The 27,985-nt window shown below is 30.8% G+C and overlaps 1 protein-coding gene across 1 annotated transcript in view; it reads right to left on the bottom strand.

Annotated features, from left to right (window-relative positions):
• Nucleotides 1-27,985, bottom strand: part of LOC129234518 (toll-interacting protein B-like) — a 43,739-nt gene that overhangs the window by 1,273 nt on the left and 14,481 nt on the right. Inside the window, exons 4-7 of the mRNA XM_054868525.1 lie at nt 21,389-21,437; nt 20,168-20,320; nt 13,121-13,208; nt 10,062-10,180 (exon numbers count right to left, since the gene is read on the bottom strand). Coding sequence (XP_054724500.1) covers nt 10,062-10,180; nt 13,121-13,208; nt 20,168-20,320; nt 21,389-21,437 — 409 coding nt within the window. The remainder of the gene's footprint in view (nt 1-10,061; nt 10,181-13,120; nt 13,209-20,167; nt 20,321-21,388; nt 21,438-27,985) is intronic.

Here is a 27,985-nt window from a genome sequence, read left to right as displayed (position 1 = left end):
CTAATGCTAGATTCTGAATTTTGTGAAAAAACTTGATAACAGAAACCGAAAGTCTCCCACAAATAGCGTTTAAAGCAGAACATCAACCATTGTAGATTTATCTCTTCGTTTTTCATTTTCATAATTTTGTTCCTTCATGCACGCGCAATTTTTTGCTTAGCTTAGAAATATGGGAAAGTGGATTCTCATCCCCTTAAAAAATCTATTTAGAAGAAAGGACTATTTTCGCTCAGGTTGACTTTTTTTTTAATGCTAATATCACGAAGCGGCTTGGATCTTTTTTCTAAATTTTTATATGTCAACGCTGGTGTAGATATGTAAACTGCAGTTTCACACGCTTCACGAAGTGCACAGCGATCATGGACAGTATCTTTTATTTTTATAGTGTTATTTAGCACTACAATGTCTTCGTTTAAAAAAAAAAATTGAAAGTTGATTTTGAGTGCTGTACTTTTAATAAACAGTGGGCACACGATTATTTTATGATCGATAACAATAATAAAGCAGTCTTATTTGCAAAAAGCTGTCATCGTTCTGAAAGAATTTGATGTCCATAGACATTATAATACAAAACATAAGAGCAAATTTTACAATTTAACTGGTCAACTACGAGAGGATTAAATTGTTTCTTTGAAAAATTCTCTTTCAACTTGGAAACAAATGCAGTAAAACCTGTAAAATTGACCACCTGTCTATGTTGACCGCTTTTGTCAGGAACTGAATTAGTCCTATGTTATATAATGAAAGAAAACCTCTCTATCTTGACCACCTGTCTATCTTGACCACTTTGGAGTATTGTAAAAAACCCTTTGTAAGTTGACCACTTGGTTTATTTTTTTAAAATTTTAGCAAATTATTTTATTTTTTTTAAAATATCTTTCCAAGAATATTTTTGATACCAGACCAGCATTTTACTAACTAAATGAAACAGCAGCATAACTTAACCTCCTTTTGAGTTTAACCACATGGGAAAACTACTAAGAACCCTTTTATTCCCCAAAATTGTTTTTCTTTATGAAAACGTGTCAACAGAAAAGTACAAAGTTTTTTTTTTCAGTTGCAATATTTTGTGGCAACAATGGAATTGTGCTAAAGAGTAAAGGTTGCTCTTTGTGTTATAGTTTTACATAAAATGGCCTCAAAAAGAAAATTAGATGAACTTGAGATTGATAAAAAGTATGAAATATTAAAATTAATTGAAAAGGGAGAAAGCCAGAGAAAATTAGCTGACACATATGGAATTTCTAAAATTAGTGTCTAATAAGTGCTCCAACTTCAATAAGGAGTCATTTTGTTGAAAAGTAGATCATCATGGGGTTATAAATGTATATGAGAAAAATTTGTAATTTTTGAGAAGCTATGAATTTTTAGGAAATATTAATATCAAATGAGTTACTTTTCATAAACAATAAGATTTTTTTTGATCAATTTACTGAAATTTTAAATTTGCATGACACACTATACGTCATTATGGGAATATAATCTCTAAAAATATTTGAAAAACATTTTAAATTATTGTTTCAAAGTAATACTAAACAATGAAAGTAAGTTGAACAGAAAGAGTAAGTGTCAATCAATCAAAAAATGAATACATGGTGCAAGAAATGACAAAAAAAAAAAAATCGTTACCCCCTTCATAAGTTGACCACCAAGTACTGCACCGCAAGTGGTCAACTTACACAGGTTTCACTGTATTTGCAAAGCCTGTAAAAACCAGGTTCAAAGCCAGCCATATTCTGGCTAAAGCTGGTAAACCTTTTACGGATGGTCAATTGATGAAAGATTGCATCTTGAACATACGTTTTGAAATTAAAGTATAGGGTCATTCCATGTCAGTTCAACCACACCCCAACACCCACCATCTCAGATTTCAATGAAACTTTGTATACTTCTACTTTTCATAGTCCTAAGTAACCTCCTAAAGTATTTCTTCTCTATTAAAAATAGTTTTTATTTTTTGACCCTTCAAAGTTTTGCGATTTTGCGTTAGTTATCATTTACAGTTTTCTCGGAATGAACAGCAGCTGTTTGCAAAAAAAATTATTTCTCAGTAACTAAAGATAAAAAAATTTTGAAAATTTTTATATTATATGTTAAGATTTCAATTATTTCAGAAAAAAATATGTCAAAAATCTAAATTTATATTCAGCAATTTAAAAAAATTAACAAACTGAAAAATTTAAAATTTTTTCAATAAAAAAAATGATTGTCATAATTTTAATTTTTTGGCATGAGGATCTCAATTAAAATGATTTATATATATTTTTTAATAATCACATTAACATGTGTGCTAACATATAAAATGAAAATCTTTAGGGGACTTTGAGGGATTCTGCCCCCCCCCCCCGCCCCCTATTTTGGGCAACATAGAAATTAAAACTTTTCATCTAATTCTAATTTATAATTAGGCAATTTACACAAAGTATTAAAAATCCTACAAATACCAGCTCATAGTTCTTAAATTCCTTTTATTTTATGTCTGTTTTTCATCTTTTCTACTAAGATTAGAAAAAAATGTCATTCTAGTTGTTGTGTGTGGTGGTTCTACAGTATATCATCAGATCTAGGCCAAATACAAGTAAAAATTCCATATCTGTTCAGTAATGATTTCTCTAAGCAACTGGGCAAAGAACAGACTAAAAGACAAATTCAAAGCTAGACGCTACTAGTTTGCAAAGCTTTTAACTTGTTTTATTAACCCAATGCAATAATGAAACTGAAACTTTGATTTGTTTATCTCTCATCCAATGGAATAACCCAGAAAAATTTTGGTTTAACTTTTCAGTTTATTGGGTATGAGTTTAAAAGGGTTACCATTGCCCAAAATGTTTACAATTAAGGCTTTGCAACAATCTCATTTAACCCTAAAAGAGTGTTTTGTTATCTTGAGTGTTTCTATGATCATAAATGGATTCTAATAACCTGGCATTTTTACAAATGACAGCTACTTTTATTTTACACTTCACTAGTAATTTTTTTAGATATTTTGTTTTCTTTCTAATATATTTGTCTGTCACCTCCCTAACTTTATGGTTACTTTACTAGCTCTCAAAAAAGGAACAGCTGGTATTACATGACAGCAGATCAGCAAGCTGTATAGTTTACATTTATAGTTGTTTATATTATGTCTGTGAGATTGGTAACTACTTTTTATTTAAAAGACACTTCCTTTTTCTTGATTCCTTTTTCAACTGCTACATTAGTTTTATCAAGGGCAGTATGTTCTTTTAAAACCCACTTTTAATTTTGCACAAATGATTTATAAACATTATATTCTAAATATTCCTGTTCAAATATAGTGAAGCTTCAGTAACTGAACTCACTGATAATCCAGGTAACTCGACATTTATTTTTCTTAGGGTCTGCCCAATGCTAACTTCAATGGCTGAAAACCTTTCTAACTTCACACACATTTGCTAGAACCCCTATCAGTCGACATCCAATTGCTATTCTAGTTCAATTCCTTATTTCATATTGACCTTTTTTTAAAATTTTAGAAAAGCTCTTTTAGAGAATTCTATCTTTTATCCAGGGGAGTCAGCAACCACTCTGTGCTGTTAGTGCAATTCTAAAAAGGTAGGATAAAATGTATCCTATGGGAGGCTTGTAGAGAAAGAAGGCACCATGACTTGTTTTCTAAACTAGTGTGAGCAGGACTTGTTATCTTTAGCAGACCTGACTAACAAGAAGCTTTTATCTCTTTTCAACAAATATGTATTTATTCCTTACAAGATATTCAAATCTATTATTGATTTTATTATGTATTTTTCAAAGAAGGAAAACAAAAGTAATACAAAATTCATTTACTGGAATTAATTTTCATAATGTGAATGTTAAGCATTAATAAGTATAAGTGATACACACAGAAAATGTTTAGGAATTAAAATTTTGGAACCCCAGGTAAGTTGAGGAAACGTTGGGAGTTAGTTATATCATTAATAAGAGGGGGGGGGGGGGAACCTGGACAATTTTTTTTTTCCAAATTTGCTTTCCAATTGTCATTAAAAAATTATAGAAATCCATTGAATACGAGAGGTGCGTAAATACTAATTTATTTCTTCATTTGCTATGAGGGGAGGGGGAAAGGTAATTTACTTTTTTTAGAACATATTATTACTAAACAATCAGACCATTAATTTTTAAGGATTGTTAAATGTAATTTCAAACAATTAAAAGGATGAATTTGTCATTGTACAGCAGTAAAACTATAATGGAAAAACAGTTCCACGATAACAATTTTTTTCAAACGTGGGGGGGGGGTATCCTGAAAGTATTAGAAACTGCATGATTATGAATTGGTGTTAAGACTTTACTTTTGTTTTAAGTTGTCTGGGCTAAAATGCAGTAATCCGTATGCAGATATTGTTGTCTGCAACTTTTTAATTACATAATATCTTATTCTCAGAATGTCTATATTTTAAACAATTTTTAACTATTTCAAATAAAAAAAAAGCTTGAATATTAAATTTATATGTTTGAGTTCAATATTTAACACTTTATATTTAAATTTTTTAAATAATTGCTGGGAACTTTTGTTTCAAAGATATGGAAGAACTTTTCTCTATGTTGCTTTCATTGTTTCTAGGGGGGAGGAGACAGAATCCCTAAAAGACCCATAACTTTTTTTCATAGGAAAAGTTAGGGAACATACTCATGATCATTTTTTCTTTAAATCGTGATTTTTAAAACTGACCCTGATGTTAAAAATTTAGAATTTCGACAATGGTTTTTTTTGACAAAAAAAAATCAAAATGTTTAATTTTCTGAGTTTTTAAAAATTCTTTGTATAAACTAAGATTATAATATTTTTTATAAAAATACTCAAAGTCTTAACATTTTTTACGAAAATTTTCAAAAAGGTAATATTATTGGTTGCTGAGAAACATTTTTTTTCCATTAAAAACAGCTCAGTTACCTAGCGTCTTTGAAAATAACAAAAAAAAATGCAAAATCGAAAAATTTCGGAAGTCTATAAAATCAAAATACATTGAGATTGAAAAAAAGAAACTAAGGGGTTGCTTTTAACCACAAAATAAGGAAGTATACCAAGTTTCATCAAAATCTAGATGGTAGGTGTTAAAATCCCGTTTTTGTGGTTGATCTGACAAATTTTAAACTATTTCAAATAAAATAGAAGCTTAAATTCATTTTTTTTTTTAATATTTCAGTTTCATACTGAACACACTGTATACTTGAATTTTTGTCATAATTGTTGACAATTCTGTTTTTAAGAATATGGAAGAGATTAAGATAAATAAATACCTTTGTGTTGAACAGTAAAGTAAGACAAAACAACGTTAGAAGAAGCACAAATTTGTAAATTACAGCAGACACGTGTTTCGGCGTTAAAGGGAACGCCTTTTTCAATGCAAAAAATAATGAGTTTATGGATGAAAAGACATCCGACAAAAGCCAAGAGCAGATAAGCATGCAGTTTAAAAGATAAAAACAGCGAATTAGCCAAACACCAATGACAAAGTTATAAACCGATCAGGAACCAATAGGAATGCAAGCAAAGGCCAAGAGCTTTCTCTTAGGTACGAACCCAGAAAGAAAGAAATCAATTGGACAAAGATTAAGCCAAAGCTTAAACAAAAAGAAAAGAAATTGTCAGTAACCGTGAACCGCAAGAAAGGAAAAGCTAAATGGAAAACCATGAAATAAAATAAACAGAAACAAAAAACATTCGAAAAAAGGAAAAATAAAGATAAATAGAAGAAAATTGGGGGGGGGGGGTGTCAATCAAGACAAAAAGGTAAAAAGAAACAAAGGAAGATCGATAAAAATGAATGGGGAAAAAAAAGGGGGAGGGATGGGGAAAGGACAGTATTAAAGATATGGGAGCCAAATGTTAGAAAAATATGGAACTGCACTAAGATCATTAACTAAGTTAGAACTGTTCCTCAAAATATGAAAGGATTCCCAAAAGTCAAGATCTGATGAATTGGGGCATTTTTGGATAATCTGATAAGAGTTAAAATCAAAAGAGAGAACCCCAACAGTGTTGAGCAATACTAGACTTATTTAATTGTTGTTTTTTCACATAGTTTTGATGATCTTTCAAGCGAATTTTTAAAGCATGCCGAGTCTGTCCAATATAGGCAAGTTTACAACTACAATTAATTCTATAAATTCCACAACAATTAAGAGGGTGAATAGGATCTTTAAGAGAAGAGAATGAAAGTTTATTAATAGGAGAGAACACCACCTGGAATTGGAAACGTTTTAGAATCTTAGCAACCTGATAGCTTACAGATGGAAAGAATGGCAAAACAACCAAATTCTTTCCGATGAAGGTTCGGTTAAGAACATTAGTTTGGGATTTATTTGAAAGTTTTTTATAAATGGAATCGATCAAAGTTGGCGGATAGTCTCTATCAATTGCCACAGCTTTAAGATAATTAAGTTCCACTTTGAGAAGTTCCGACGAAGAACAAATATTAATTGCGCGATAAACAAAAGAATTGAAAGCAGAATATTTTTAGACTGAAATATTAAGCGATAAACAAATGCAATCTGCTCATTAATATTTTAACTCTTTAAAAATACTTTAAAAGCTTTACATGTGGTGTTCTCAAGTATTTCCAAGTTTTTAATCATCATTAACTCAATAAAATAAATTTGTAGTGCATTGCAACAATTTTGTCCTGTATCACTCACTCATTAGCCTTTTTTTTTAAACTTAATTTTATTTTGTGATGAAAAATACTTTTTCTTTCAGTTTTTTGTCTTACTTTATGGAAGAGATTGTATGATGTTTTACGCTTTTTTTCCCCGAATGTGGAAGGGGGGGGGGGCAGAATCCCTTAAAGTCCCCTAATATTTTTCATTGGATAAGTTAGAGTACATATTCATGATCATTTTTTAAAAAAATCATGATTTTTAAAGTTGACTCTCTTGTTGAAATTCAAATTTTTGCCACCACCTTTTTTTGAAAAAAAAAATTCAAAATTTTCAATTTTCTAATTTTTAAAAAAAATTTGTGCAAACTAAGATTATTAAAATATTTTTTATCAACATGTTCAAAGTCTTTCTATTTTGTGTAAAAATTTTCAAAAAGATTATAGCGTTAGTTACCAAGAAATAATTTTTTTCATAAACAACAACATCTCAGTTTGAGTGTCTCGAAAATGACAAAAAATGTAAAATCGCCAAATTTCAAAAGGCTATAAAATCAAAACGCATTGACACTGAAAGAAAAAAAAATGGGGGGTTGCTTGTAAGCATAAAGGGATGAAGTATACCAAGTTTGATCAAATTCCGAGACGGTGGGTGTTAAAATCCCATTTTTGTGGTTGATTTGACGTGGAATGACCCTTTATTAAACCTAAGTATAGATCTTCTTTGTCAGACGAACATTTAAAATCCCTCTAAATAACCGGAACTTCGAAGTTTGTCCCTGAATAGACTGAAATATTAAGCGATAAACAAATGATATCTGCTCATTAATATTTTAACTCTTTAAAAATACTTTAAAAGCTTTACACGTGGGTGTTCTCAAGTATTTCCAAGTTTTTAATCATCATTAACTCAATAAAATAAATTTGTAGTGCATTGCAACAATTTTGTCCTGTATCACTCACTCATTAGCCTTTTTTTTTAAACTTAACTTTATTTTGTGACGAAAAATACTTTTTCTTTCAGTTTTCTGTACTATTCTAAATTTTACAAGACTCCCTATTGTTTTATTATTAGAAATTTAAAGGCACTTAAAATATAATTTCATTTAGCTAACAGCAAATATGTATAAGGAAATATAGCAACTTAGAAGCAAGCTCAGAAATTTTCAATAACTACTACTGAGCGCTTAATTAATAAATATATATATATATTTAAGGTGTATTGGTGGAGGAGGGGGCAAGCGCTAAATGGACCATTTGGGCTAAAATATTGTTGGACCAGCCCGCCTTGTCTCAAAAAATTTACAATGCGGCCCGCAAGTGAAAAAGGTTGGAGACCCTTGCTAGAGACTCTTAATATTGTCGCCTCAGAGCAACAGTACAATATCTTAGTGTTATTCCTGGAATTATACATGATCCAATCCAAAAGTAATGATCCTTCGTTTAAAAAGACAAATTTATTGAGCTGATCGGTACAATTCACTAAAAGTTTTAAAAATAGGCACCTCCTGCAACAATTTATTGCTGTAGGCAGCTTTTCCATGACTCAAAGGTATCCCTGAAGTCCTGTTCTGGGATATCTGCAATGGCTGCCTTGACATGTTCTTGGATGTACTCGATGGAGTTGAAACTTTTTCTTTTCAGGCTGATTTTAATAGTGGAAACAAGCAGAAGTCAGGAAGCCACAAGCCCGGACTGTAGAAAGGCTACAGTAACACAGGAGGGTTAATTCGAACTTTCTTCAGTCAGAACTGTCGGCACAAGTTTTGGGCAGACTTTCCGCATGTACAACTTTTCCAAAACAATGCGTTGCACCGTTGTTTCTGATAAGTCCAGGGCTTTTGCTACTTGGTAGAGACTCGAACACCAATCCATATTCACAAATTCACACACTCATTGCACATTTTTGTCATTACGGCCGAGGACGGGCGTCCAGACTGTGGTTCATCAGTCACCATTTCCCGGCCTTATGAAAGGCCTCGTGCCACTTTTCTACTTGCAAATGGGACAGACACTCAGTCTTAAATGCCTGTTGAAGCAATGCGTACATTTTGAAGAAACCGAAAGCAAAACTTGATCTTTTTGCGTTGATGTGACGAACTTCCCATATTGCCGAGTCACACACCACCATATAGGGGTTACTGTTAAAGCTGATGGCACCGCTCCGAAAGCTGGGAGGCAACTGACCTGTGTTGCACTGTAAAGCCAACAATCCCCACCACCATCGCTGACAAGCGGAGCGAGCTGCAGGGTCTGAATGCGTCAGTATAACATGAGGCTCATTACTTGTGGATCGGACCATGTATGTCTTAGTGTTGCTCTGAGGTGACAATATATATCTTCAGTGTGCATTCTTTGAAAAAAATTTAAGGATATTTACAGTCCATTAAACAATTATTTGCATTAAAAAAAAATCCTGTATTTTATTTTATACATTCATAGTATAAAATTGGGAATCATAACTAAATTCAAAATCACCAAAGGAAAATTAATCAATGTCTTCGATGAATACTTCAAAACTGTACTTTTAAAAATTATTTATAGAGAAGAATGACATAAAACGAGTTACTGAAAATAGTGCAAAAATATTCTGGAGATTGTTGAAACAAGCTTGAAATAAAGTTCCTCAATATTGGCTGCCAATGCGGAACAAAATCAGCAGCTATGAACACAACACCTGCTTTTATGCATAGTACCTAATTACATGTATTTTTCATTACCTACAATATGTAGACTCTCAACTAATGGTAATTCAGTGGTCTGGAACCACAAAAACATCAAATGGACCAGTTGACTGAAAACTAAATTGGTCCATGAGTCTAGAAAAACTTAATTTCCAAACTTTATTTGAATTCTCCTTCTAAACAATTTTTCATCAATAGTTTGTTTCATAAAAGAGCAAAATTTTCATGACTAAAAATGAAATAGTTAACAACCATTGATCAAACTATGGCACATACCTGTACTAAGCTGTAAGTTAAAAATATGTATTACTCATTAATATAGATTTCATGCTTTTAAACAATAAGTTTAGAAATCCTATCAACTTTTTAACAAAAAAAACCTTTTTACTATATTACCTTTGAAAATTTAGATATAAATTTGCAATGGCAGAACTGAAAATGTAAAACATATTTTGCTATGTACTTTTGCCATTTCCATTCTCAAAGTTTTTTTTTTTTTAGTCCATGAATATGATCAAATAGAAATTAAGTATTTTAATTACTTGAAATAGAAATTGAACATTATAATACACATTTTAATAAAAATCTCTACATAACTATAAACATATTTTATAAACATAACTGATTGTAAATTAATTATTCTTTACTATCATTTACATTTACAGTCGACAACTAAAAACTAAGAAACACATGTTTTATTCTGTTCAATATCCCCAAAGCTAAATTTATAAAATTAAAAATAAAACATGTAGCATACTTGTTTTATGTCTTCTTCAGAAGGTGGTGCAGGTCTGTGGGCTGGTTGTTGAACACCTGGGTAAACCATGGGAGCTTGCATGGGCAAAGACCCAACAGGATATGGAACAACAGATTGGGCTATGAAATCATACAATTCATGATAAATAACACAATAAATGAGAAAAAAAATCTCACATTAAAATACTTGGAATAAGAATTCATAAGCATTATTAATTAATTTATTTATTTTGAATGCAGGTATAGGATTAAAAGAAAGCTCATGGTTAAAAAATTGAATTGTTAAAATTTGCACAAAAACTAGTTTTGGGAATCAAGGATTGAATAATTAAAAAAAAAGGCATCCATGCTTGCAGTTTATACGTAATGCATTATGATACAACAGAGCTCTCTACAGCTTATGCTGCATTGAATAATCTATAGGAAACTTGGTGGTGAGCAACAAAACATCAAATTTCATCTTAAGTTTATTGAAAGAAAAAAGTTTAACACAAAAAACATAAAGCTCTTTTTCTTGGACAGGAGGGCATTTTGTTAATCCTTTGATTATTATATCCTTGGTTCATCATAAACTTAAATAAAAAAGCGAACCAGTTTGTTTCATTTAGCGTTAAAACTGCAGAAAATATTGAAAAATCTTTCACAACTCATTATATGTCTTGTGTATATGTATTTATATCCTAAAAACCTTGATACAATAAAGCAGTAATGGTTAGATTGTGACTACCTGTTTCATTACCAGGGCCGTCCACAGAGCTGAAGGTGCCCCACCCCATACACACAGAAAAGTTAGTTATGACTTCAGTAAGTACATCATACGTATGAACGCGTAATACTTGCATATTTTAAATATTAATGAACAAAGTAATCAGAGGGATATGGATAATACACATTAAAATGCAGGCAATGTGAATCTGTTTCTAATATTTATTATACATTAATACCCCCAAAAACTGTTTGAAAAATGGAAATGTTAACAATTTCAAGTATTTATCTTGTAAAATGTTATTTTACAAGATAAAAAAACGAACAATTAAAACTGAATTAGTTACTTATTTTGATTAAACTATGAACACGAATAAATAATTTGTTGAGTATAAAAAGAAAATGTATTTATCTAAGTCAATTACATCAAAATTAAATTTCGATCTCGACTCATCCAATGATTCCATTCAAGATTTTTTTGATTTTACTTGTATTACTTAATACCAGGTTTTATATTATGTTAAAAACACAGATGACATTTTTTCGCATCAAATTTTTTGTTTCTGTTCTACTTAGTAATACTCACGAGTGCCCCTTCAGGAAGGGAAGACGGACGGCTCAGCTTGCACCATTGAAATTTTTAGAAGTGTTTTAGAAAGTATTTGGGGGGGGGGGTTGCTATCACATTCGGGGACAGAATTCTTTATGGATTTCCAGTTTTTCCCCTTCTTGAAAAAAAAAAAAAAAATCATAATCTATTAACAGTCAAGGGCGCCCATATAGGGGCTCAAGCCCACCCTTTAGAAATTAAAACTTTATTGCTTTTAGTACTTTTTTCTTTGAAAAAATGTAAAAACATTCTTCTCTAGTTGTTAATGAATACGTTATTAAAAACGTCAAATTTTAATAACTCTAATCTGCACTAAAATCAGTTTCCATAGGGAAAATATACAGCTAAACCATGGAGGAAATATCTGAGACCCCCCCACCTTACAATTTTGCATATGGGCGCCCTTGATCCATTATTTTACACCAAAAAGGAATACAATGAAATCCCGTTACAACGAACTTCAAGGGACTGCAAATTTTGTTCGTTGAAATGGAAATTTCGTTGTATTGGTATTTCACTGTATATCCAAAATAAAATTGGCAATTTAGGTCTGATAAAATTGAGGAAAAATTTCTAGACTTATGGCAATAGTCACTTGTTATTCTACCAAAACACGGTGAAAAATTAGAAATTCTAACTGTTTGTTAGTAAAACCTTTTTTTCGTTTTGCCAAAAAAATATAAAACTGGATATAATCCGTTTTGAAAGTAAACTCCTCAATTTAGCTTTGATTTGGACTTAGACGGGATTGGAAAAAATCAAAACTCAATAGCTTTCATTTTCAAACAGTAAAGTTACATTGTAAGAAAGGGAAATTATACTTTTTTCTTTCAAACAATATTAATCATGTTTGAAAGTCAAAAACTACAATTACTGCTTCAAGTTTCAAAGGCAATCTAAAAAGGAAAATGTAATTGCTATGATTGGACACGCCTTATACTATTGATTGAATGAGGACTTGACTTATTTCTAGTGGGTTTTTTTTTTTTTTTCTAATCAAACTTACCTTTATGTGTACTTCTGTCAAGCAGAAAAAGAAGATGTTTGGATTGCATATATTTTTAAATGCTTAACACTTTATATGTTCCCAGAAACACAGAGCTATTAAGAAATCTTATTTTTATTCATAAAAAAATCAATTTCTCCCGAAAAAAACGGTAAAAAACCGGTTTTTTCCCACAACTTCAAAATTTCCAGAAATTTTACATCTCTAGCCAAGACTTATTAGAAACTTTAGAATATAAATCATATTACATATATTTGTCTCGTAAATGTAAAGTACATTAGCTACGATAAATCTAAGCTCCTTGTTTAAGAATTATAATACATAAAAATTTTGATAAATTATTTTATGCATTTTGCTTTTGAATTTTCAACTTCTTTGTAATAAATAAAACACCCAATTTTTCAAAGCTGTAAATTATTTATTATATCACAAAGTTTTCTGTTATTATCCTTTTGTAAGGAGCTTAAAGAGATTTTTCAATGCAACTTTTGAAAATCTTTATTTCAAAATCAAAATTTTACACACAGTTGAAATGTACATTAAAAAGTAAAAAAAAAAAATAAAACTTTTTAAAAAACTTTTTGCTAATACCTTGAACACCTTTCAAGTTCAAAATGTTTCTACTTATTTATTTTTAAGTTTCAATTTATTTTACATTACTTTTTAGTGGTGTCTCCTTACTAATACAATGTTTTACTAACATTTTAAAAAGATTTGACATTCTGAAATCTTTACTCACCAGGAATGTAATATGGATGGGTCACAGGCTGTTGTACAACCATTACTGGAGCTGCCATAGGCATTACAGGAGGAGCATATTGAGCAGGCTAGAAAATTGGAATATTCTCATCAGTGGAACTTGTGAATCACAATATTTTATTTAAAGAAAAAAATCAAGTGCTCTCAAAATTGCTAAAACAAAACCCTTTTCTTACAATTTGTTATTATCACAAAGAACTTAGCCAGCCAGCTTAGAGCAAATACGTAGAACATGCTCCTTTCACTTTGCTCGTAATTTTCTCTACAAACATCAGGATTTCCCCCTCCTACTTTCGCCATGGTTCAGATGCATGGCTGTAAGTCGTAAGAAAAATTGCTGACTCCGACTCCTGTATTTTGAAACGTCCGACTCCGACTTTTTTATTATTTATAATTAATTTTTTTTCCTAAATCCCCCTTCCTCATGGGGAACCCCTAAACAGAGATTGAAATAATAATTCCTTTTTATGAAATTTTTGCGTTGTATTTTATTGTAAACCTAAGATGTTTAAACGTTATAAATTCAATTTGAAAATCAAATTATCCAATAGTTGTGATTTCTAAAGTGAGATTACTTAAAAATCAGATTAAAAAAATGAATAAGATTAATATTCTTCCCTTTAATGTTTAACTAACAGATGTTGACCAAATCCTCTGCTTTCAATTTTTGAAAGCTGCAACTTGAGGGGTTTTTTTTTTTTGCTTAGTGAAAAAACTTTTCTTGATTGGAAGCGGTCCTCCCTCCTCCCGAGTAACACCCATCTGGTCGGTATCACCTCAACTTAATCTCAGAGTTTATAAAAACTGAAATACTTTAATTCTGAAAAATTTCCCCTATAATATCTCCCTAAATCTTAAATTTCATCTTAAAAATTTCAACGAAAATATTGCACTATTTTACAGGGAGAGGTTGGGTACATGTACGTCTGGAGCAAATTTTACCTAAGATACAGCGGTATGCAGCTTTGTACAAATAGCTTTTACTATAGCTACATTTCTTGGCTCAATTTTTAATTTTAGTTTTATTGGTAACTTTAGAATTAACCTTAAAAAGAAGATTTTAGGATTAACTACAATTATTGAGTGTTGTAACCAAGAAATCATGTACTGATTTTATTTTGAACTTTTAGTGATAATCAAGCTTTCTTAGATAAAGTCTTTAGATTAAAAAAAAAAAACATTTTTTATCGGATCTTTTAGATTTGGCTTTCGGGCCAAGCCAACCCTTAATTGAATTTACCAAGCACCCTCAGAAGTTTCCCGATTTGCTCAAGCGAGACATACAACTCTTACTATTTTATAACGGAGATCGAGGTAAAAATCATATCATTATTTTTATTTGAAAGTGATAAAAAATGTTAGGCAACAAAACTGTTTGCTGACAGTTGCTATCATTTAAATAAAGTTAGAAAATAAGCAAACTAGGAGACGGCATAGGTAGCTGTTACAGAAAGCTCGATAAACAGTCAAGACAGCTGGTTGTCACAATGACAAGCATTTCTTATTGTAATCAAATTAATCGGTAGTCAGTTTTTTACAAAATGCAAGGAGAGTCAGTGAAAATTAAAGAAATAAAAAAACCCAGAATCGGTTTTCGAACGACTCAGACTTCTTTACCCCAAAATCAGTCTGACTCCACAGCCCTGTTCAGATTACTGTTCAAGCTCAAAAATTTAGAATATGGAAAAAAATTGCTAATTTAAAATACATTAAAAATTAAAATAACCATAAAAACCAAATGTTACAATTAATAGCAAGAAGTGATAATTAAAAAAAAATAAACATTTGATTACAACATGCAATCACAATACTGCCACGGGGTGGTAAATGGCAGTACATCTATGAAAATGAGTTTTCAAAATATTTGAAGAAATGCATTTTGGATTTAATAGTGATACTAGGAAACTAGGAATCAGGCCTTTTTTGGCATTTTTTTCTGCAGAAATATTTAATGAGCAAGCTTGTACAATAAAGCTAAAGTACAATACATTACAAAAAATAAAAAATTGTAGTCGCTGCCCTTTACCTGCCCACAGCAGTACAACTTCTGGTTTATAATCAGACAGTCGAACTAACTTATAATGATTTAACAAGAACCTGGCTTTAGTGAGCAAATTAGAAATATTTGTCTGGTAGAATGTAAGTCATATGGGAGCGTAACTCACTTTAACTCTTTCTGCCCCAAGAGCAACCATTTTGAAAGCATCTAGGGTCCCAGCCACATGGCCGAGTTTCTTGTTCTATGCTTCGACTCTGTTCCTTTGTCCGCTCTTAGTGCACTGCTGAGTTGCTAATCCCGTGAATACATTCCTACTCTTTTAATCCTCCCATTAAGTAATGACAGGTTTTCTTTCTGCATGGAACCCACATCTGCCCCTTCCACGGGGTGAAAATTCCTGAAGCGTTTTCCCTAATACTAGGAGTATCACGCATTATATTTAAAATCTGAAATTTACTTTTTAGGTTATTGAGAGTTTAACATATTAAATCAAATATTTTTTAAAGGCCTTTCTTACACATAAAATGTCTAAGACAGAGTTACTTCAGACATAAAGGAAAAACGCAAATAATAATAATAATAGTAAGATTAAAAGCAGGGGCAGATACAGAAAACGATTTTGGTGGGGGCATCGGAGAGTAACAGTAAAAAGTGCCTCCTCATACAATGTTGCATATCAAAGTTTTCACAAAGTTCTTTTAAATGTTTCTAGGCTTCCAAATGTGAATTACATATTTTACAGGAGGGAAAAAAATCATACGAGGAATTGCATTGCAATATAATCTTCTTTTACACTGTCTCCAATGGAAGCCCTATAGGAAACAAAAGTGACTTTATTCTGATAAGCTATGCGTTTTTTAAAACAATAGTTTAAAGAATTGTGTTTGTACTATTTAAAAATCAATTGAGAAATATTCAATGGAATAGTTAAAGTAATATTATCTCTTTGGGATGGACCCGTGTCCCCCCTCCCCTCCCAAAAGTCCGCTACTGATAAAAAAAATGATAATCAAACTCAAAAACATTTTTGAGCCTATATTTTCAGAGAATGTTTCTTATGGAAAATACCGAAAAAACAACACTCATGCTCTAGATTCCTTGAAATCTTTGCAATAAATAGTCAAAATATTATTTTTAAACGATATATTTTTTTAATATACAGAAAATAACAATTAAGTATTATGAAAACGATATTGAAGCCATTCTGTCTAATATAATAGTGAGATCTGTGTACAGAAATCTAGCAAACACTCATTTTGCCACATTACCGTTCGATGTCGTAAGTGTAGCGGTAAATTTTGTCTGAATAAAATCCACTAATTAGGATTCCCAGTGATACGTCTAATGAAGCTGTCCTATTTATTTATTTATTTATTTTTTTTTTTTAACTGAAGAACCATGAAACATGGTTTTGTATAACCAGGGCTGCCCAGAGAAAAGGTGTGCACCATGTTAGATTTTTTGCCAGTCCTCCCTCCAATAATGCTAATTTTACTCTATGCACAATAGTTTAATTTAGGCCCTGCCCAAAGTTTTGATTAGGCAGATATACCCACTCTGCGACCTAGTGAAGAGTGTTCTGTACTGAATACTTTTTGTTGTGTTGATAAAAATGTTTGAAGCCTGTATTTCCGTGGCTTTTAGATACTCTTAATAAAAGAGAATCATGGATGTTCCTAAATTGTATTTTAAGATTACATTTCCTATTCAAATTTTACAGAAAAAATACTATTTGTCGCTATTATTTCAATTGTTCATTTATAATTACTATTTTAATTTTTTAAACAACAAAGAGTTTCCCTTTTTCTTTGTTAGTTGCATCGCTAAAATGAACGGCCTCACTTCTTAACCCCCCTTTGGCGATGGCCCTGAAAAGTACGCGAAAAAAATATTATTCATGCATCTATTTCTTGTTGAATGAGTTTAAATATTTTTTCTTTCTAAAATTCAAAAATTTCATGTTCTAAAGAAAAAAAATCTTCTGGGGAAAAAAAATCCATCCCAAAAATTTTTATGGCGCAATTTGCGCCATAATCCCCCTACCCTTTTGGGCACCCCTGGATGCACTGAGAATTTCAAGTTAAAGTGAAAATGCGAAGCAACTCCACACATTTCTTTCTCAATTGTTCCTCATGTCACTTGTCTCTTCCTAATCTTGTGATCATGCCCCGAGTTCATCACACTTGGTTGCTCTGAAGGGGGTGGGAAATATTCTGGGCCACATTTGGCTATTGTGGAAGCCAAAGCATTCGGGCACGAGCTGACCTCGCTTAAAGTGAGTAATATTTTCACGGTTCATAACATTTCTATTGACTTTCAACTCAGCTTATCCTGTCTTGGAAAAATTTTTTTAGCGTTCTGAAGTCAACCGAAAGTTATTAAATATTGATTCATAAATCCTGAAAATAAGTGATGACGGCTTTTTTTTTTTTTCTTTCAACATTGATTTCTGGAACGCTGTTTAAAATGTATAAATAGATAGTGCTGTCATTATTTTAAAAAAATATATATCAGAGGCAACATAACTTTTAATAGGGTAGATGTCATTGTTGAGTTTTCGTTAGGTCAAAAAAGGTCAATTTAAGATTACTTATGTCAGCTTAATTTAAAAAGCAAACTTTTTTAAATGAAAAAACATAGTTTTAAACCAATTTGTCTTATTGACACAGTAAGAAATGCCTTTGCATATAGATTGCATAGCACAGTATTTCTAAAATGCTGTTCAGAAATTAGGGAGAGCACTTCTTATAGCCCTGAAAACAAATCACAAAAATGTATTTTTACTAACTAATAGAAAAAAAAACTTTTTTTCTTTAAACAATCAAGACAGCCCATTGTCATCACTTTGCCCAAGGCCTGACATTTCTCTTTAATCGGTTGCTTTTGTGATTGGTAAAAATACTGATATATTTCTTTCATTTGACAAACAAACCTTTTGTCCTGCCCTGAGACACGATAGGTACAGTAAGTATGAATGATGGTTCTTTAAATCAAATCCAACTTCAGGGTGGTGACAGAAACTGTGAAAAAAAGTTCCCTGACTTTTCCCTGATTAAGTTCACCAAATTTCCATGATTTACGTTACCAATGATAATGGTTTTCTTTCTTTGCTCTACTTGAAATCCATTGTATATTTGAATAAAAACGAGTATTTTTAACATTTTAAGCTGTGTAAAGTTGTTGAACTAAAGATATATTTTCAAAAGATGTTACTTTTTTTAATAAAATTTTTTAATAATCAAGTCAATTTTTTTTGGGGGGGGGGGGAACCTACAAAACAGTATATTAAATTTTCCTACATGGAAATATTATAGAAAATTAAAAAAAAAAAATACTTCACTTCCAGAAACCACTTAGCATAAGAATTTTAAGAAACTATTAAAATTACTCTTAAAACATATGTGTTTTTAAGATAGAACTAAAAAGTAATTAAAGTTATTTTGAACTAAGTTTTCAAACAGTATAATAATTGTTCAAGAATAACAATAGTGAAAGAATAGAAATAATGTAGTTATTCTTATATAACTAATTGACATATTTATGCAAAACAGATGAAACCATTTGACATCCATTCATAAGGAGCTTTTCTCTAATCAAGAACATAGGTTTTAATGAATGAATACAGCATTTTAACAATAATTAAAAAAAAAGATATTTACTTAAGTACACAAGTTAACTCTATTTAAAATGATTTCAGTATGTAACGAAAAAAAAAATCTTAGATTGCTTTTGTAACAAACAACTTTGAAATGCAAGAAAAAAAAAAGAAATTAGTTAATTTCAAAACATATAAAAGAATACAACTTGGTTATAAAATTAAAGAATCACTTAAGTCTGAAGAAAAGAAAACCTTTATAATCTGCGGTGACAACAAATAGTATAATGGCAAAAAACAAAGTTTTTTTAATTGAAAGTTCAATTTTAGCAATTAAATTGAAAATGCAAAGAAGTGATAACTTTTAAGATTTTATAGTATTAATTCAAAAACCAAAGATTTCTTCTTGAGATCGTGATTATAGTATGCTAATTACTTCAAGGCAATGGAATAAAGGCAAAGAAGCTAAGGCATTAATGAAGGCTTCCTCTTTGCATGTATGATTGTTTATTTTACATAGCATTAAAAGTGTAAAAGGAAATTTCAAGATAGGTAAAATAAACAACCTAACAGACACAGAAGCAATCTTAGGAAGTTCATCCTGTGGTTAATAAGTAAGATTCAATACTTTGACGTTGAGGAAAAAAGATGCACAAATATGTGGCAGTGTATAATCACACCTCATTAATTTTACTTTTTTTTTTTGAACACATAATTGGAGGAAAATGCGTAGGAAACTAGAGTACTTAATTTTGTAAAGCAAAAAAAAAAAAAAAAAAAATTTTCTTCATAAGATAAATTTTTCCTGATTTTTTGTAATTTTTTCAAAATTCCCTGATATTTCCCTGACTTTTCCCTGATCTGTCGCCACCCTGAACTTAGGAATTTCTAATACCAAATGTATTTGAATTAATTCATTTAGCATGCTTTTTCATTTTTATTTTGTTTGTTTTTAAAACCAAGTTTTTTTTCCCCCTTACAATGTCACAAATTTTTTAACAGTATCTTTCATTTTCAATATCGAAACTGCATTTTTCTCAATCCATAGAACATTTATCTTTAATGATTGCTTCATATATTAAGGCATATCTTTTAAAATATTAGTTTATTTGTGCTCTTTTTGTACAATATTTAGCATTAGTAAAAAAGTTGAGAAAATACATTAAAACTTATGCAAAACAATAACTTTTAGAAAAATAAGCATTAGAGCCTAGAAGTTAGAAAAGAAAAAATAAATAAATAAATAAAATAAAAAGCAATGTTTTAAATCTTGGTTGCAGTTCTTGATTGTCAAAATTTTAATTAGTTTGAAACTTTTTGAGTACCTTAGCATTTATTTTCAAACAAAAAATTAGCAAAACCTACAGAATACAAAGTTATAATTACTAGGATGACAAAAAGTCTTTTCTGCGTAAATCTAAGCACTGACTTACTGTGATGTAAACAGTGATATTGATGCTGCCTTCTTTTCCTTCCCCTTGGCGGCCACTCAAAGGAACCCATGTGTCTTCAAACTTTCCTTGCATAGCTTCTTCTGAGATTGTGTACTCACCATATGCTATACGTTCATCAGATGTTATGGTATGCTAAAGAAATGAGCCAATGTTAAAACTTCAATGATCTTTTAAATGATTTTCATGATTTTAATAACTATATCTGCAAATGAAAGATATGTTACCATTTTTTCCCTCGAATATGAACAAATAAAATTTGGCTTTTGTTTTAAACGTTTTTCCAGCAATCGGGGGATTTAAAATGTTTACTTTTTGTTTATTTTTCCACAGTCTGATGCAAAATTTTACTGTTTTACTTTTCTGTTCAAACCTGATAGTTGAACGAGAGTCACTTGACTTGACTTTTTTTTCGAGGCAGACCATGAAAAGCCGGGCGACACAGTTAGTTAAAATGTAAAATTTGCCAAATAAATTGGGCCATAAGCAACCAAACTTCCATTAAAATTTAAAACAAACCACAAAAGCTAATTTAAAATGAAAAACAGTTCACCAACTTCATTATACCTCACCAATCCCGCTATTGGACTGCAGTACTTTACTTCACAATATTTTGGTTTGTCCAAGTAAAGGTGGCTGGTGCATCAAAAAGTGAGGAATCAAAAGAGGTGTGGGGAGCCAGCACCTTAAAAGTCGATTTTACCCCCTTTGTTATAAAATTGAGCTATATATTTATGGATTAACATTATTTTTGTTTCAGGCAATGGTTTAAAATCATACACATATTGTCCCTTCTGATTGGCTGTTTAGTGGATCTTAATTATCTTATCTGTGACTCTGTGAGTGGTTATGTCTGTGCAATTATTCCATTTTTATTAATTATAGACACACGCATACAAAAACATCTATAAGATATATATCATCGGCACCATGCTAATAAACTAACGAATGAAAATTGACACTTTTCAGGAGAGCCAAAGCACTGAACATAATTTTTTTCCACCTGAGAGGTTTAGTTATTTTCAATGTTTTAATATTTCTAGATAACTTTAAATGTGAAACTATAGTTTAAAGTAGTTATAACCAGTAAGTAGGCCTTTTTAAGTACTACAGCAAACCATCGAATTTGAAAAACCCAATTTTTCATTTTCGTTAGTTTAGCATGATGCCGACAATATATACAGAAGTTTGGAAAATAATTACCTCATCAAATACTTCTATGTAAATAGTCTTAATTCCCTTTGGAAGGTACCTGAAATAAATAATAAAAATACATTATTTGCAAATACTTACAAATTATTTATATCCCCACTTCTGAAAGATTTAAATTTTAAAGTTGCTCATGTGCAGAACTGTCATTTTTAGAAGCACTACTAACAGTAGATTTTTGTATCAAAAAACAGTAACATTTTATATTGACAATATTTTGAGTTAAACTTTTTAAATTAAATTTCATTCTGTTCAACATTTAGCTTCACGACATTTGCAAACTCAAACTCAAAATGGTTGCAAAATTCCATTTAAACATTTCCAAATTTAGATTTTAATGAAAAAAGATATATTTTTTTGTCTTTTAATTAAGATTAATAATGGAAAATAGAAAAGAAAAAGAAACAAATCCAATTCCTAACACAAATGCAAAAAGTTTGCATCTTTTCTAAGAAGTATGAAAAATGAAAGTAAAGAAAAAAAAAAGCTTTTTAATGAACAAAATAATTTCAGAAATGATATTTTAATCTGGTGATGGTGAACAATATAATAATTACTGATACAGGGTGGCGACAGGAACTGTGAAAAAAAGTTCCCTGACTTTCCCCTGATTTCCCTGATTAAGTTCACCAAATTTCCCTGATTTATGTAACAAATGATAATGGTTTTCTTTCTTTGCTCAACTTGAAATCCATTGTATGTTTGTATAAAATGCAGTATTTAAAACGCTTTAAGTTGTGTAAAGTTGTTGAACTAAAGATATATTTTAAATAACTAGTATGTTGTGGCCATCACGAAACTTTCTTCTATATTTTTCTTTTTTTTTTTCTGATCCCTCCCCATGCTTGACGAGGAAGCAATATTCCCAACAAAAACAAAATTACACATGCAAAAACTTGACGACCATCCCAATGTCTGAATTATTGCAAAAGCAAAGCAAAGAGCGAAAATTGAAAGTTATTTTAAAAGCCTTGCTTGAATGAATTACAAATATTTTATTTGTTAACAAACATAAGATGGCAACAGTTCAACATTTTAAATCATTGAGATAATATTTCCTATCATTTCCATACAATTAAAATCACGAGAAATACGCAGACGACAATCTATTACGATTTATCTTTCTTATTGTTGCATTAATAAAAATATTTTTATTCGCAAAAAAAAAAAAAAAAAATCAACACCTCTTGGAGCGATCGGCGTCAAAATAGAACCAAAGCCTGTTTACATATGGATTCACATATATTCCAAATCTCAACCAGAACGTAGCATTACTTCTTGAGATAGGGCACTCAAAATGGAAAAAAAGAACGGGTGATTGCGCTACCCCCCTTTTAGCTGTTGACACAAAAATAAAATCAGTTCTTATACCCACTAAGGGCTACTTGCCGATAAATTTTTCTTTCATTCCGTTCATTATTTCTTGAGATACAGCAGTCACAATTGACGACAAAAAACGTTCTACAGCTCAACCCCCGTTTGAGTTATTGACACCAAAATTGAATCAGCACCTGTTCCTGTTAATACCAACATATGGACCAAATTTTGTTTGATTCCGCCAGTAACTTCCTGAGGAATAGCAAGCACGCGTAACTCGAAAAACGTCCCATTGCTCCACCCCCCTTGGAGGAATTCGCGCCAAAAACTAATGGGCACAAGTTCACATAGGGGCACATATGTGTACTAAATTTCGTTCGATTTCATGCGGTAGTTTTTGTTGTAGAGCGGCCACAAAAAACTGGTCACACACAGACGTGACACACATACATACACACACACACACACATACATACATACACACACACACACAGACAGACAGACATTTTCCAAAAATGGTCGAAATGGACTCAGCACACCTCAAAACGTTCGAATCCGTCAAAATTCGAAATTCGAAAATTTGCACGAATCCAATACTTTCTTCTATATATTAGATATAGAAGAAAGTAAAAATGCAGTATTTAAAACGCTTTAAGTTGTGTAAAGTTGTTGAACTAAAGATATATTTTAAAAAGATGCAACTTTTTTAATAAAATGGTTTAAAAAAATAAAAACACAAGGCAATTTTTTTGGGGAAAAAAACCCCTACAAAACAGTATATTAAATTTTTATATACATGTAAAGATTATAGAAAATTTAAAAAAAACTACTTCCAGAAACCACTTAGCATAAGAATTTTAAGAAACTATTAAAATTACTCTTAAAAACATGTGTATTTATGATAGAACTAAAAAGTAATTGAAATTATTTTGAACTACGTTTTCAAACAGCATAATAATTGTTGCAAGAATAACAAGTAATAGTGAAAGAAAAGAAGTAATGTAGTTATTCTTATATAACTAATTAACATATTTATGCAAATCAGATGAAACCATTTGACATCCATTCATAGGGAGCTTTTCTCTAATCAAGAACATAGGTTTTAATGAATGAATACAGCATTTTAACAATGAAAAAAATAAAGATATTTACTTAAGTACACAACTCTATTTTAAATGATTTCAGTTTGTAACGAAAAAAAATCTTGTATTGCTTTTGCAACAGACAACTTTGAAATGCAAGAAAAAAAAGCAATTAGTTAATTTCAAAATGTATAAAAGAAGAATACAACTTGGTTATAAAATTAAAGAATCATTTAAGTCTGAAGAAAAGAAAACCTTTATAATCCGTGGTGCCAACAAATAGCATAACGGCAAAAAACAAAGTTTATTTCATGGAAAGTTCAATTTTAGCAATTAAATTAAAAACGCGAAGAAGTAATAACTTTTAAGTTTTTATAGTATTAATTCGTGATTACAGTACGCTAATTACTTCGAGACAATGGAATAAAGGTAAAGGAGCTAAGGCATTAATGAAGGCTTCCTCTTTGCCTGTATGGTTGTTTATTTTACGTAGCATTTAAAGCGTAAAAGGAAATTTCAAACTAAATAAAATAAACAACCCAACAGACACAGAAACAATCTTAGGAAGTTCATCTTGAGGTCAATAAGTAAGATTCAATACTTTGACATTGAGGAAAAAAGATGCACAAATATGCGGCAGTGTATAATCGCACCTCATAAATTTTACGCTTTTTTTTTTTTTTTTTTTTTGAGCAGAAAACTGGCGAAAAATGAGTAGGGAATTAGAGTACTTAATTTTGCATAGCAAAAAAATAATATTTTTTCTTCATAAAATCAATTTTCCCTGATTTTTCGATATTTTTACAAAATTCCCTGATATTTTGCTGACTTTTCCCTGATTAATAAAGTTCCCTGACTTTTCCCTGATCTCCCTGATCTGTCGCCACCCTGTGATATGATAGTTAGTACTTTTGGGTAACTTAAAAAAGTAATGGAATTAAAATCTCTTATTTTGGGAGATTTTTTAAAAATAATTTTTGTTGTAATTTGCTTAGTTTTAAAAAGCAGAAGAAAATTATACTTAAAACCAAGAAGGGAGATAACCTAAAAAAGTGGGAAACTCTTATGTGAACAGTTCGAGTTTCGGACAGCGGTGGTTTTAACTATGGATAAAACTGGTTAAAACCAGCTTGGATAAAATTAGTTTTGTCCAGTTTTGGCCATTGGGGATGAACATAGGAAATAATAAAGTTTAAAATCAAAATAAATGAGTATACAATTAAAAGAAACATGAAACATCAATCTCATAATCAGTCACTATTTATCATTTAAGTAAACAGTTCATTTTATACCCTATGCAAGTAATAAATGACGGAATATTCTAAAAGGTTAGTCACCTCATAGGAGAATAATGCGATAATTTTTTGAAAATACATTTCTAACAGTCTAAATAGCACAATATATAGGTACCTAATTGTTTCATAGTTTCATGCGCACAAAATGAATTTCAAAATGAATCAAGCAAACTTAAAACTAATTTTTTAATACATTGAAAACATGGTACACGTTTTGTGAAGAATAACTATTAGTTTTCCTAATAAACGAGTGTCCTTTGTCTTCGTTGGGAATAATTTTTAACGTAAAAGAAAAGTTGTATTTAATCAATAAATCCGTTTCAAAAATTGTTCCAATTATGATCAATACACATCCTATTTCTTTTAATCATGCAATAAAACGTACAGTATTATGCATGTAAACTATATGTGTACCAGGGTTGGCAGGTTTCTGTCGAGGTGGTAAAAACCACTGGTAGAAACCGGTTAAAACCGGCATGGCAAAAACCCCTTTCTGCCACATTTATGGCAGAAACTGGCAGAAACTCAAAAAATGACATAAATGCAATTCCTGACATACAATAGAAAATGTATAAGAAAAATAATTAAAATTTAACCCAAATACAATTTATTTACAACACTATCACCATTCAAAATCAAATTTTACATTGTTTTCACACTGCAGCAGCCTGTAACAAAATACAAGTTTTGACGCTGTTTCTAAACCTAAACAATTTGTTGTCACAAAGGAGAAATTTGAGAAGATTCTTTCAATCCCAGCAGAACTAGCTGGCATTATCATCAAAAAGCAAGCAAGATTCACAAAACTTTCATCTATAGCACATTTTTTTCAAATTGAACCACCATGCGGTAGTTGGCGTAGTTGTTATAACTTGATTGGAAAAATAGGTTTCGGGAAAAGGGGCCAATTTGTTTTGTAAAGCTATGGTATAAGGTACATAATCAGGGTTAATATTTGTGAGTAAAATTCGGGCACTTTCTTCTTGATTACATGATAAATTTACTCCCAAATACTTTGGATGGAGCATATAGGCTAGTAAATGGTTATCAGTAACTGCTTGATTAAATCTGTGCATCACTTCCTTCTCAAAAGCACAGGTAAGAGTGTTGTTAAATGAACCCAAACATTGCAAGCATCTGCAATTGAGCAGTTCTCTTTTTGAACTGAATCCAGAGTTTTATCTGCAACAGCAAGTGTTTAACTTCTTTGTGAATCATCTGATTATTTATAATCTGAATAATGCCTTTGTCATGAATATCATGTTCATATTCTTCTAGTATTTGTAAATAATATGGGCGATTCTTCATAAAGGACTCTAAGCAGTCCACCTGGCTATTCCACCATGTATTACAAGGTGTATGTGGTTTCACAGCTTTTGGGTACTCCTTTAGTCAAGCTCCTTGCCTGTGATGGTTTCTGAAATATTTCTGGACTGAAACCACATTTTTAATAAGAGAATCTGGTGTGATATCCAGTCCAAGAAGATATAAGTAATGAGATGAGCACCCATAAGTTGTAACAGATGGCATTTCTTCTTCAATAATTTTCCTCATTAACTCCATCTTGTGATCATTATCAGTTACTAAAGATAATACTTTGCAGTCATATTTCGTTTCAAGCTCTATTATTGCATTTTCCGCTAAATCAGTACAGTAAGTTGCAGCAGCAGGAGCTCTTTGAGAATAGCTTTTTTCAGTTATATTAAGTGTAAAATGACAAGCTCCTGAATTTTAGAGTTTAATGAAATAAAAAAAATCTGTATTTATTTATATTGAATGCAAACAAATAATTATAAACAAACTGAAAAATTTGTTACTTACAACATTACAAGGCTAAAATTTCTAACACATAGCAATTTCAACTATGATACATTTTACTTTGCTTTGGAAATGTCAGTCTTGTTATTTAACATATTTTTACACTAATTTTTAAATAACTATTATATTAAGTTTTTGAAATGACGAAATGGGGTTATATTTTTTATTTTGCTTAATTGCCTGTCATTAAGTAATTACTAGAGCTATTAAAAACATTTTCTAGTTTTTGCCAGTTTCTACCAGTTTCTGCCGGTTTTTACCGGTTATAACCAGTTTCTGCCACTGGCAGGGCAAAAACCAGTTTCTGCCGGCAAAAAGCCAACCCTGATGTGTACACATATTAGAGCGTTTTTATACAATACAGTTTTGGCCAGCTCTATGGTGGTTGAATCCGGTTTTGGCCGGTTTTAACCGGTTTTTGCAGTGGCATGGATAAAATGAGTTTTATCCTGCCAAAACTACAACCCTGCATGAGAAAGAGTACAAATTCAAATGTGACGACCAACCACAGGCTTTGGGCCCAGCTAGGCTGGTCCTGGTCAGTTTATTAGTCCCCTATGATGATCAATGGCCCTCTTAAAAAAACAAAAAAGCATGTAGCATCATAATTTATTTATAAATGAGTTTATGCAATGCACAGCAAAGGGCGTTTTTTTTCCCCAAGAGGATTACTAAAGTTTGCTGCACTCATTTTGAATATAATTTTTTTCTTAAAGTTCCGTTACTTCTATAACTAAAAATGAAGTTCAAATGATCATCTTATTTATAAGACATGATATATATAAAGGATGTTCATGTTCATCCCTTCAGACTTGTTTTTTGAAGAATCAATATTTTAAACTTGATAGATGAGAGTAAGAAGCAAGACATGAGAAAGTCATAACTTACTTACAAAGACTGATATGTCATGATCACTACGTTTAACAAAGCTACCATAAAAATCTAAAGTAGTGAAAATATTTGATTAACTTTAGATTAGATATTTGCAGTTTGCAGATCAAGAAAAATTTTAATATTTACTTCCAGATTTAAGAAAAATAAAATATTTAAAAAAAAATTTTATTTTGAAATTTAAGAAT

Source organism: Uloborus diversus, chromosome 1, assembly GCF_026930045.1.
Source record: "Uloborus diversus isolate 005 chromosome 1, Udiv.v.3.1, whole genome shotgun sequence".
Taxonomy (NCBI): Eukaryota; Metazoa; Arthropoda; class Arachnida; order Araneae; family Uloboridae; genus Uloborus; species Uloborus diversus.
The sequence above is the reverse complement of the archived record's forward strand: the minus strand, read 5'-3'. Positions and strand labels throughout refer to the sequence as shown.